We start from the raw sequence: 13588 nt of genomic DNA, 5'->3' as shown, positions 1-13588 counted from the left end.
TGTGTGTGTGTGTTTTGTGTTGCTATGTGTTGTATTTATTCAGTTTGGGGGAATCACAGTGTCTAGAAAGCATCAGTGACTGCAGCTAACGGCGGTAGCTAATTAACGGCGGTAGCTAAGCTAACACCAGGACGTCAGCTGTTAAAACCCTCCCGTTGTCGGACACGACATGAAACTACTCCAGTTAGCTCAGTCATGTTGTAACTCAGGTAGGCTATCCGCTGGAGATTTTTTTTCCATGGACCGTTTATTGAGTCACTGAGTTATTAAAGTTAAACAGGTAGCTAACCGTTAGCCTGGCTAATCTATGATAACCATGATTACAAAAATGTGCACACGTAAATAGTAATGTTTGTCCAATCATTGGTTTTATAGACTTTACAAACATCAGATTAGTCTAAACGGCAATATAATGACATGAAAAATTATATATAGCGAAACTCTCGTCCGTCACTATTGAGAAACTTTTTCTAGAATTTTTTTTCTTTTTTAGAAATTTGACCAGTTTTTTTCTAGAATTTTTAAAACTTTTTTTTTTTTACAAATTTGACCAGTTTTTTTAAATACATTTTTTAAACTTTCTTTTTTAAGATTTTTTTTTTACCAGTTTCTTTCTAGAAATTTTTTCTAGAAACATTTTATTTTTGAGAAACAATACCACTTTTTCTTGCAGAAATTTCACATTTTTTCCCAAAGATTCACACCAAGGGCCCTAATTTGAACGGACATTGACTAAGAAAGTAAATTCTCAATTCAGTCTTAGAACAAATATTTGTGTATTTCTGGTGTTCGTTTTAAAATTTTCTCCAATGGGGGTCCGTGGTCTAATTTGTGTCCATTTAGGGGTCCTAGATGTAAAAGAAAAAGTTCCAGAACCACTGGTTTATACAATACAAACACATTATTGATTAATGCTGACGATCACATTATGATATTTGCTCTGCAGTGTGAAGACGACCTCGTTCCCCTCGGTGTGTGTGTTTACTGAGCCGGTTTCATGAGGTTCGTTACCGGGATACAGAGGTTTCCACTGGTAATTCCTCCCATTGTAGAGCTGAGAGTTGAAGGACCAGCACTGCTCCTCTCTGAAGCTCCTCCCAGTGGGCGGACACTCCTGCAGAGACGTTAATCACAGTCGCACCTCGTTAACACTGGACTTCCTCCACTGTCTCTGACTTAGAGCACTGGAATAAGAGAGTAACTACACGCATTGGTCCAATGGAAGCGCCTCCTGGTGGCGGAATATGGGTATTGCAAAAGCGCCCAAGAACTGACAACTCTGCATTGTTGGTGAATGAGCAAGTGTGGTATTTTCAATAATTTAAGGACATTTCTAGATCACCCACGTTAATAGCAACATTGAGGACCCTTTACAGATAAACATTATAACATATCTAACACATAGGCTAGTAAAAAAACAAAAACAAAAAAAACAGTTTTCTACATGAATGTTTCAATCTACATTTTATAATAAACAAATTATAAGTGTAATTTAATATGACCAAGACACCTAAAAACAAAAACACGGCCGTTTTCATCAATTTAGAAGCAAATGGGCAACAGTCATACATTGGAGTGAATGAGTTTTCTGGGCGCTTTTGCAATACCCATATCCTGCCACTCAGATAACTCGCATAACCCTTACCACGGGAGTCAATGGTGGTGTCGTTACTCTCTTTTCCAGTGCTCTAGTTCTACTGAAGACCAGCGTGTTTGTGTGTGTGTGTGTGTGTGTGTGTGTGTGTGTGTGTGTGTGTGTGTGTGTGTGTGTGTGTGTGTGTGTGTGTGTGACTCACTTTAGTGTTACAGAGGTGATATTTCTTAGGAGTTCCTGTACACGTCATATTGTCCTTCCCAGCAGCCACTTTCTTTCTTTGGACACAAAACCAAAATAGTTTAAGTGCAATATATAAAAACAAGTAATTAATAATATCAACAATTTGAAACGAGGTGAAAACAGTGACGTTCATTAATTAGCAACAGCTGAGTGTGTGTGTGTGTGTGTGTGTCTGACCTCTGTTTGAGGCAGTGTCTCTCCTGTGACATCACTCCACCTCCACAGGTTCGAGTGCAGGCCGTCCACTTGGCCCACTCCCCCCACCAGTACGTGGTCACCTCCAGCTCCTCCTCCAGGCTGTTGGAGGCCACGCCATCCTCCTGCACACACACACACACACACACACACACACACACACACACACACACACACACACACACACACACACACACACACACACACACACACACACACACACACACATTAAAACGCCTTCAGACAAACCAAACTTGTTCATCTTAAAAACTGAATGAAATTATACAACTCATTAGCAACGTCTCTCTGTTAAACCATCAAGCTCGAGGCCTCCTCTCTTCTGATTGGCTGAAACCAACCTGTTTTTGATTTTATTTGGATTTGATTTGATTTGGATCCCCATTAGCTGATGTAGTTTACATCAACTATTCTTCCTGGGGTCCGATCAGTGTAACAATAAAAATAATAGGATAAAAATAAAAATACAATTCAGAAATACACAATCAAAACATAACAAGAGATTTACATAGACTACATACAGTATGTAAAAGTAACAGCATATAGCCAATAATCTAAACATCTAATCAGATATAGAGACACATATGATTTTGTGGGGAATCATCACAAAATGCAGACATCACACATATACAGTGTCAAATCATCACACAATCATCATTGTCACTAGAGCTCCAGAGAGAAGCTGAAATGAAACCGCTGAGCTTCTCTTCTGATTGGCTGATTGTTTTCTAAAGTGATCCAATTAAAAATAGAGCAGATTTCAGAATAAAACACTCAGAGAAACCAAATCCTGCAAAGTTGTTGTTGGATGGTGGGTCCAGGTGGTGAGGGGGCGGAGCTTAGTTGTGACATCACAAAGTGACAGGAAGTCCTGACGGCTGGTTTTAAGGCTCAGTTTCTGAATACAGGCTGTGTGCATTTCTCTGTGGACTGAGGCTTTGATACTTTCACAGTATTAATATAGAACCTAGAGCTGCTTTATAATCACACTACACATGGACATCTACCTTTATACTGTATGGAGCTTTAATACAAACATCTACCTTTATACTGTATGGAGCTTTAACACAAACATCTACCTTTATACTGTATGGAGCTTTAACACAAACATCTACCTTTATACTGTATGGAGCTTTAACACAAACATCTACCTTTATACTGTATGGAGCTTTAACACAAACATCTACCTTTATACTGTATGGAGTTTTAACACAAACATCTACCTTTATACTGTATGGAGCTTTAACACAAACATCTACCTTTATACTGTATGGAGCTTTAACACAAACATCTACAGAGCTTTGTTGTGACAGTTCCACTTCGACTCTGTTTCCACTGTGTGAAGCTGTTGTATAAACGACTGGACCGGTCAAAACAGAGTGCGTCAGAACCAAACAGAACCGTGGGTAACGGACGTCAGAGGGGTTTTTGTACCGGCGCTCCAGCGTGTGAAGAACATTTCACACATTCCTGTCGTGCAGCGGCAGCGTTAATTCAGGCCGATTGGCCGCGTCGCCTCGTTCACACGGATTCATCAGAGCGACGCTGGAATGTGAACTGAGCTCCTTGTAAAAGGTGCGAGAGACACTGGAGACACCACCAGGGTCTTTGACATCTTTTATTAAAGGGATAGTTCACCCAAAATTGAAATTTCTGGGAGAAGTTTCAGAGTCCTCCATGCCTTCTCTGAGTTACAGGGGGTCTCGACGTAGCAGTGCATGTCTATATAACGGTTGCAAATGGATACCAACTGTCTTCGTAACAAAAAGACACACCAAAAAACATCCAAATACCTCCATGCTGCTCGTATGTAATGTCCGTCTTGTATTGAAGCCTCGAAATGCGAAATTGTCCAGAAAAAATTAAATAAGTCCATATTTCAAGCTTGTTTGTAGCGGAAGCTCCTCTTCCCAGTTCGTCCAAATTTGACGAACCGGGAAGAGAAGCTTAAAAATAATAAATAAAATAGACTTATTTAATTTTTTCCGGGACGATTTCGCATTTCGGGGCTTCAATACAAGACAGACATTACATACGAGCAGCATGGAGGTATTTGGATGTTTTTTGGTGTGTCTTTTTGTTACGAAGACAGTTGGTATCCATTTGCAACCGTTATATGGACATGCACTGCTACGCCGAGACCCCCTGTAACTCAGAGAAGCCACGGAGGACTCTGAAACTTCTCCCAGCCCTTAGTCCACATGAGGGGGAGGAGATAATGAGTTGAAATTTCAATTTTGGGGTGAACTATCCCTTTAACCCTTTATGATCTGAATTGAATTGAACCGGTATCTTCTTTTGTTTTCCACAGAAAGCCTCAGGGGTGGGTGGGGGGGGGGCGACAGCTGCGATCATGAATCCACTCAACCTTCACGTTGAAGGAAAGAAAAATAAGGGAGGACAACAACAAGCGGAGGTTTGCGTGAGCCGGACAGGTGGAGCGCGGCCGCTGCAGCGTCAGCACAGCAGCAACACTGTGGGCACTGTAGCGGACACGGGCCTCGGAGTCGTCCATCTGCATTCCAGCCCCTCGGCTATTGTCCAGAGCTTTGCGGTTGTGAATAGGCGCTGAGCTCGGACACCTGCTGGAGTCGAGCCGCCGCTCCGACGATGACGTGCTGAACGAGAAGGAACGCACTGGTTGTTGTGGTGGTTGGTTGGTTGGTGGTGGTTTCGATACAAAAGACGCCGAGGTGAGAAACGGACCGAGGAACCTTGTTTACGCCGATCAAGCTCTAACATGATGAGCACTGACAGGTGAAGTGAATAAAAGCCTTCACACATCGTTGGATGTATTTTTCATGCGAGTAATTCGCACGTCAATATCTTTTTTCAAACTCTGGTTTTCATCACGAGTCCTTTCACACAGACCGTGAATGTTACGCTGCGAAGATGCAACATCTTTTTTTTTTTTCAGAGTGAGGTCGGCGAATAAACGCATCAACCAATCAATCATGTTGCGTGCAGAGGAGGTACGTCAAAACCCTACACCAGCGTTACTCAATAGGCGGCCCCCCGCATCTGGCCTGCCAGCCACCTATTTGTGGCCCCCGAACTGTTATTTCTTCAGTATGTGTTTTGGTTGGGTCAACACGTGTATATCAGGACTTGTCTCCATGCCAATGATACACAGACAGCATGTTACTGGGTCACGCTGCTAGCGCATTCTTAAGTTTCACTTTCGTTTTTGAAGCGGTTCATATTGTCACTTTGCCAGCTGTAGGAGCCTAGATTGCGCACAAATGAACACTTGCTACAGTGTGTCCGCCTGCATGGCCATCTACAGTATGATCACACCATTTGAGCCAAAGTTCCAAAGACTGGTCGATAACCGACGCTCGTTAACCGATTAGATTACGACGCTGGCGGCGCATGTGTGTATTTAACGGCAACATTTTTTTTTAAATTGATCACTCCAATTTTTTTTTGCCATTAAATACACAGGTGCGCTGTGACAGCTGATCAGCGCCACATCCACTGCGCTCTGTCTCAGCTGATCGCGCTCATATGGAGGTTAGATCGTCCAATGTTGAACTGTTTTTGTACAAAGTGCAGCCAAACACCAGACTGAAGAGAGAGGAACAGCAGAGCTCCTGACAGCTCCTCTTTGGAGCTGCAGGAGAGCTGCAGGTGAACAGGAAAGCAGCGACATCCTCTTTTATTTATTTATTTAATTTTATATTTTTTACAGGTGATCCACATCTATGTCCTTGTAGGCTACATTTATGGTCTGATCTTCCTTCATGGGGGTGCACATAATGTCAGTCCTCCTGTGGAACTTTTTTCAACGAAATTTGACTGAAGGCACATTTCTTGTTTTATTCAAAAATGGAAATTCTATTTTAGTGCATATTTTTGTCAAAAAAGGACATCTTTTGAATATTACAGTATAATATTTCACATGTGGCCTGACCAACCTCAATAAATGGACCTTCAAGCCATTGAAAAACGTCTTTGTGGCCCTTGAAGATTTGTATTTGAGTACCCCTGCCCACAATACCATGACATGTCAACAACCTGTCTCCCTCACTCATGGATTATACATCCATGCTCTCACTCACCTTGTCGTGTTAGACAAGAGACACAAACATTACAAAGACAAGGAAATGTAGGACGATATGTTGTGACAGTTGTGTTGATAATGTAAACAAGCCGCTGTTGAATACATGAGGGATAATCAACAAGTTTTTGTGTTATGTATGGTAAAAAAAAAAGACGTGAAGGTTAAGAACCACCCAACGCAAAGCGAAACTTTATAATTTTTATAATTGTCGAGTCTGTCGCATATTCGCATTGCAGTCCATGTGAATGTGGTTTTGCTGCAAAATATTTGCAGCTTTTTTTATTTCGCAATTTCGTTGTCTTTTATTTTTTAACACTGAATGTCACTTAAAGGTACATTGTGTAGGAATTCCTCCCTTCTAGCGTTGCAGTTGTATATCACAAGCAACTCAATCGTATTTTTCATGCTGCATTCACGTGAAATTGGGCAGACGGCAGACGGACGACAGCCGCTGCACGTAACGGCATAAACAAGCCTCTATGTAAACAAGTGGTCTGTCAGCATGAGGCAAAACAATACACGTGACAATATGTTGTCATGGCGATGTGGTATTGTTTACCTGACCCACGTTTTACCGGCTTTCTCTGGACTTCTGTGACTAAAATGACATCTGGTTTGTTAGCGACGGCCGTCTGCCCGACTGCAGGTGAATGCAGCATCAGTGTAACGCTCCATTCCTCCTCACTGCGTTACCGCGGTGACTTTTCACAGACGCCACCTCGTTTCCGTGGTTTCCTACCGTCACGCTGCCACTGAACGTAAAAACATGGCGACACCACATGGCAGCCAGCACCGAGCTTACCCGCTCCATGGAGATATGAATGATATGAACGGCTCATTCAGAGCTGAAAGGAACACTTCACTTTGTTGATGAAGGGGATTACTGGTCAATGAAATAATCGATTTTCGTGCATAGATAACAGGAGAAGTTACACAATGTCCCTTTAATGGACTGGTAAACAACCACCAACACGCACACACACACACACACACACACATTAGCGTACCTGCAGCCCCCTGGTGGACAGGTTCCCCACGGACACGGCCAGCGTCAGGAAGCCCAGCAGGACCACACCCGTCTCCCTGCACTGTTCCCATGACCTCACCCTCATCCTGGGTCAGACAGAGAGAGAGAGAGAGAGAGAGAGAGAGAGAGAAGTTAAAGGGATAGTTCACCCAAAATTGAAATTTCATATGACGGTTGCAAATGGATAGCAACTGTCTTCGTAACAAAAAGACACACCAAAAAACATCCAAATACCTCCATGCTGCTCGTATGTAATGTCCATCTTGTATTGAAGCCCCGAAATGCGAAATTAAATACGTCTATATTTCAAGCTTGTTTTGTAGTGGAAGCTTCTCAAAGCTCCTCTTCCCGGTTCTTCCAAATTTGACGAACCGGGAAGAGGAGCTTCGAGAAGCTTCCACTACAAAACAAGCTTGAAATATAGACGTATTTAATTTTGCATTTCGGGGCTTCAATACAAGAGGGACATTACATACCAGCAACATGGAGGTATTTGGATGTCTTTTTGTTACGAAGACAGTTGGTATGATCCATTTGCAACCGTTACATGGACATGCACTGCTACGCCGAGACCCCCTGTAACTCAGAGAAGCCATGGAGGACTCTGAAACTTCTCCCAGCCCTTAGTCCACATGAGGGTATGAGTAGATAATGAGTGAAATTTCAATTTTTGGGTGAACTATCTATCCCTTTAAGCATCTCAACCTGCAGCACAGCAGCCAGGGACACGTCTGTGACCTCTGACATCTGTGTACAGTATATTGCAAATTTTCTAGGATTAAACTGCTTGGTTCAGCCTCCAACACAAATGTTGGGATAGCGTGACGACAGAACAGACTCAGGTGAGACGGAGCAGCCAGCGTGGTGATTAATGGAGGGAGGGTGAGCCAGACACCCCTCCTTCCCCCCCTCCTCCTCCTCCTCCTCCTCCTCCTCCTCCTCCTCTTGCTGCTGCTGCTGATGAGTCTTTAACAAAGTCTGTGGGGAAACATCACGACCGCTAATGAGCTCTCGTGGCATTAAAAAAAAAAAAAAAGATCGCTGAGTCTTTTCCTCCTCCTCCTCTTTTCCTCCTCCTCCTCTTCTCCAAATTGAGGCTTCTCAACTTCCAAACCCACAGAAGAGCCCGGACTTGGATTTTTTTCTTTCTTTCTTTCTTTCTTTTACACCACGGGAACACATTTGTGGTCGTAATATTTCCTTTCTGACTCTTCGGTGAAATCATTCGCCAGCCAGAACATCTGTGGTTGTTTTGGGGGGGGGTAGAGGGATGGGGAAGGAGGAGGAGGAGGGTACCTGAAGTTAATCGCATCAGTGCTTGTCATAGTTGTTCTTCTGTATGATCCCAGATTGACTCCATCATGTTGAGCTCACTGTTCTTATTCTTGTCAAATAAAATAGTTATTTTCGACACTGGCCGCGATTTATGGGTCGTTGTCATGCTGCAGAATAAATGTGGGACTGATCAGAGGCCTCTGAGATGGAGGAGAAGAATTAGAAAAACTGAAGGGCCTAAAACCTTAGCACAGCTCTGTACTGTAAATTCAACTTCTGATTTCAGCACTTAAAGGGATAGTTCAACATTTTGGCAAATTGGCCCATAGCCATAATCCCTATAGTCATAGCAGTAGGTTTGTTACCTTTAATTGTCGGTGCAAGCTATTTTTAGAACGGTGGAGCAGAGCTGTGAGCTGCTCAGAGCTACGCTACGGAGGCTCATGGGATTTCTTGGTTTCCCTCATCAAACTCATCAAATACACAATCCAACAACTCCACAACGCTCTGGTGGACAAGTTGTGACCTGCACATTCACCACGCTATGAGATAATAACACAACGTTACCAGACAGAGTTGCTTTAGAGGGAAATACAGAGACTGCTTGATGAAAAACTGTCCCCGACGGGAATGCGCATCAGCTGTTTTGCATGAATTTCCCTCTAAAACAACTCTGTCTGGTAACGTTGTGTTATTATCTCATAGCGTGGTGAATGTGCAGGTCACAACTTGTCCACCAGAGCGTTGTGGAGTTGTTGGATTGTGTATTTGATGAGTTTGATGAGGGTAACCAAGAAATCCCATGAGCCTCCGTAGCGTAGCTCTGAGCAGCTCGCGGCTCTGCTCCGCCGTTCCAAAAATAGCTTGCATCGACAATTAAAGGTAACGAACCTACTGCTATGACGATAGGGATTATGGCAATGGGCCAATTTGCCAAAAATTAATGAATTTAACTATCCCTTTAAATGATGCTCTCCTGCTCCGACTTTCATGGTTGCAAGAAATCCAACATTAAAGTTTTCTGCAAACTCTCCACAGACACAGATGTCTCTTTTTCTTAAGGAAGCTGCAGATCTCTTGACATCTGCAGTAAGATGCTGCAGATGTTTTATCAGGTGTGTGGCTTTATGCTGCAGCATCAGACACAAGGATGCAAGGAGACTAGTTAGAAAAGCTGGCTCTGTGATGGGAGCCAGGCTGTAGATGTTAGAGGCCTTTATGAACAACAACACCTTGATGGACACCTTTTATTCTTCTGCAAATGGTCAATGAGCTGCCAGACAAATGGATTTCCCTTTGGGGATTATTCTTATTCCCAAAGAGACTGACTAGTGACTGCAACATCCTTCCTGTGGTAACGGTCGTGGTAACAATATGCAGCTCCTGTTTGTCTGAACTGAGCTGGAACTTGTTGCGTTTATTCTTCCACCTTCAGCGTAGCTACAGGTCACAAAGTGAGAGTCTGTGACGGTGTCGTCGCGCCGCTGTCTGAACTGAGCTGGAACTTGTTGCGTTCATTCTTCCACCTTCAGCGTAGCTACAGGTCACAAAGTGAGAGTCTGTGACGGTGTCGTCGCGCCGCTGTGACGCAGTCGTCTGAACGACGAAGCCGGAATTCAGCGGCACAGCTCCTGATTAACTGGTCTTAGAAGTGGAAACAGCTGGAAAACAGCTAATCTGTCTCTGTCTCAAAGTTCAGATCTGCACCCGGCGACACCTTCCGCAGCTCTAATCTGTTTTACTTTTGTCCCTTTGATTGTTGCCACGCTGTGTCTGTCTTCCCCGCAGGAACTCTCCCGTCGGTCCAAGCGGCATCCTAAGTGCTCTTACATAAACAGAGCACAGTGTTTATAAAAGCGCCTCTCTCACCTGTCTTCAATCACGGGCCTTAATTGCATTAGAGAGCCGCGTCTCTGCGAGTGCGTAGGAGGAAGCCGGTAGCTGAGAGATGTTCTGGATTACGGCATCAGGTGAACTCTGCTTCAGATGGAACCCAGTATCCTCTGTCAGCGCTCCAAACACGTCAGAGCCGAACAACGGCACGGCACGGCACAGCAGGCGAGCGGAGGGGAGGGGAGGGCATTTTCTCAGACAATGCACACTCGCGCCAAAACCAAAACCAGCGCACCGACCCGACCGACCGACCGACGGAGCGAGCAGAGCGGCCGGCCGGTGCTGGCAGCCGGCGTTGGCGCTGGCAGGTGGAGGGTGACACAGACAGGCTGTTGAGAGGCCACAGGTGTTGGGAGACGGGAGTTGGACAGCGGAGGGGCCCATGTAAAAGTTAAACAAGCCTCAGTGTGCTGGAAGGACCAAGGTAAGTTTCCTAGGACTTTACACAGGTAGGCCTTTGTCTGGCCGGGTCCTATATGAAGGCAGCAGACTATAAGGAAATGTAGATGTCTGTCTGTCCGTCTGTCTGTGGCTGACATGAACAGGCACAGACACACAGGAAAAGGAGGGTACTTAAGACCTCTGCAGTTGTATATAGGAGCTTAATGACTCAATGAGGCCTTTGATTTAGAGTCTGCACCAGCAGAGGCTCTGAAAAATCTCTATCTCGCTCCTTTGGATTCGCTGAAACTCCACAAAAAGAACAACAACAAAAAAAGAAAGTACAAGGAAAAAAGAAAACAGAACATCCTCAGAAATTTATGAATTTTTGAACCGTTCCTGCAGCATAATCCAATTTTTCAGTCAATTTATTAAACCGGTTTGAGCCAAATGTCCATTTTTCACATGCTTATCGCTCACATTTCTACATCTTCTCGTACAAAGTTATATTAGATTAATAAATAAACCATTAAACATCAGGAGAAGACAGAAGATGCAGTTAACACCTAGACTATCCGTTATTCCATCTGATGAAAAGATGAGCAGCAGCTGTCCGAACTTCTCGTTGTCTGTTTTTGTTTTTCATGCCCAAGACGACAAAAAAAACAAAAAAACATCCTCAAACGCTTCTTTTCTTTTAGGTTTTAGCATTTTTAGCTTCATGCTAGGAGCTCAGAGGACGATTCGAAGGTAACACAGACACACAAACACAGGAATGTGGCCTTTAAACATAAACACACAGTATAGACAAACACACTATGAATGCATATCGCGCTAAAACTTGATTTTAGTGTCTGAATCTGCAAACTTAGGGGGTTCAGTGGTATCATGAACCTTTGTGCTGCACATATTACACACATATACTTCCTACACACACACACACACACACACACACAGACAGAGCTTCTAGGAAAGGGCTCATAGTACATCCCGTGTCCTCAGGTCCAGTTAGGCAGCCTTGTTAAAATAAGCAAACAGCTCGTCTCGCCCTGTTTGCAGTCTGGCTTTCTCTGGCACTAAATATTGGTGACAGGTGTCTTAAAGCAGGCGCAGCAGCACCTGGACTTCATTATCCAACCAGACACAGCTGGAGCCCAGCCAGCTGCCAAACACACACACACACACACACACACACACACACACACAGAGAGAGAGAGGAGACGGACACTCAGTCAGACACAGCTACACATGTGTATACACTCAGCCAGTGGCGTGACTGCAGTGCGCACACGTACACGTTGGCCACCATGCACGAGCCGTGTGCACGTACAGGTATGCAAACGCCCCAGTGTGAATGTACACACACACACACACACACACACACACACACACACACACACACACACACACACACACACACACACACACACAGACACACACATAGCCATACACTGTCTGTCTGTCTCACATAGAGATTTGCTCACACACACGTTTCTACGACTGTACGTTCAGCAGCATCCTCACACGTACACACACACCTGAACTTCAATCTTAAGGCCCCCACACACACACACCGCCGCGACGTGACCCGACCCCGACGGCCTTTTGTCCGACGAGTCTTGGGAGTCGGGAGAAAGGAAGCAGTGAAACACACCGCCTCGACTACTGCTGACTACACACACTGCAAAACAACTCAAAATCTTACCAAGAATATTTGTTTTATTTCTAGTCAAAATGTCATTTCTAGTCAAAACAAATCTCATTCTACTTAAAATAAGACTCATCACATTAAAAGTAGCTTGTTTTTAGACACTTTTTACTTCTTTCAAGCAGATTTTCACTTGAAATAAGTCGAAAAATCTGATAGTGGAGCAAGTTTTTCTTCCTTATTACGAGCACAAAAATCTTGCTTTCACTGGCAGATTTTTCTACTTATTTCAAGTGAAAATACGTTTGAAACAAATGAAAATGATCTAAAAACAAATTCATTTAAGTGAAAAGAGTTTAGTTTTAACTAGAAATGAGACATTTTGACAAGAAATAAGACAACTATTCTTGGAAAGATTTTGAGTTTTTGCAGTGCAGCAGCCTGTACGTTCTGCGCTTGCGCGAGATGCAAAGTCTCCCTAACAGCGGGTGGCGCTAGTCTCGTGCTCGTAATCCCAAACATGAAAACAGGAAATGCCTTAACGGAGAAATCATAGGAAAAAACAATGGAGATTAAAACAAAGTGCTCACAACATTAGCTTGTCATTTGTTTTGAGAAGACGCTTTGGACATTTTGGAAAACAAAGCTTGGCAGCAAAATGATCGCTCTGGCTGAGCTGATGGTCGCGTTTTTTCGGAACAATTTCGCATTTTGGGGCTTCGATACAAGACTGACATTACATAAAAGCACTATGGAGATATTTGGATGTTTTTTGGTGTGTCTTTTTGTTACGAAGAAAAGTGGTATCCATTTGCAACCGTCATATGGACATGCAGTGCTGCACGGAGCCCCGCTGTAACTCAGAGAAGCCACGGAGGACTCTGAAACTTCTCCCAGCTCTTAGTCCACATGAGGGGGAGGAGATAATAAGTGAAATTTCAATTTTGAGTGAACTATCCCTTTAAACGTCGACATAAACCTGAGCTGTCGTCCTCAAACGGGCCCTGGACACCGTGGACAACCCAGAATGCTTCACTTCACCACACAACGTCCACGTCTTAGCACAAAGTCAAAACGCCTCAAACCTCGTTCACACAGAAACAGAGCGTTCCCTGTTGTTTAATTAAATCGGTTTAAATCGTACATAGTTCCTCTTTAATTCGACCTCACATGGCCAGAATGTTCTTTAATCGGTTGAGCGTCTTCAGCTTCACCCGTGTTTTCACTTTGGCCAAACTGAACATCCTGGTT

At 43.9% G+C, this 13588-nt stretch overlaps 1 protein-coding gene across 1 annotated transcript in view; it reads right to left on the bottom strand.

The window, feature by feature from the left end:
* Positions 1–7225, bottom strand: part of LOC310991328 (ADAMTS-like protein 2) — a gene marked incomplete at both ends in the record, with an annotated part of 28835 nt that extends 21610 nt beyond the window's left edge. Inside the window, 4 exons of the mRNA XM_083978985.1 lie at positions 1012–1114; positions 1797–1872; positions 2015–2157; positions 7121–7225. Coding sequence (XP_083835111.1) covers positions 1012–1114; positions 1797–1872; positions 2015–2157; positions 7121–7225 — 427 coding nt within the window. The remainder of the gene's footprint in view (positions 1–1011; positions 1115–1796; positions 1873–2014; positions 2158–7120) is intronic.
* Between the last annotated feature and the right edge of the window lie 6363 nt (positions 7226–13588).

Source organism: Trachurus trachurus, assembly GCF_905171665.1.
Source record: "Trachurus trachurus genome assembly, chromosome: 9".
Taxonomy (NCBI): domain Eukaryota; kingdom Metazoa; phylum Chordata; class Actinopteri; order Carangiformes; family Carangidae; genus Trachurus; species Trachurus trachurus.
This window is presented reverse-complemented; position numbering and strand designations above follow the sequence as displayed.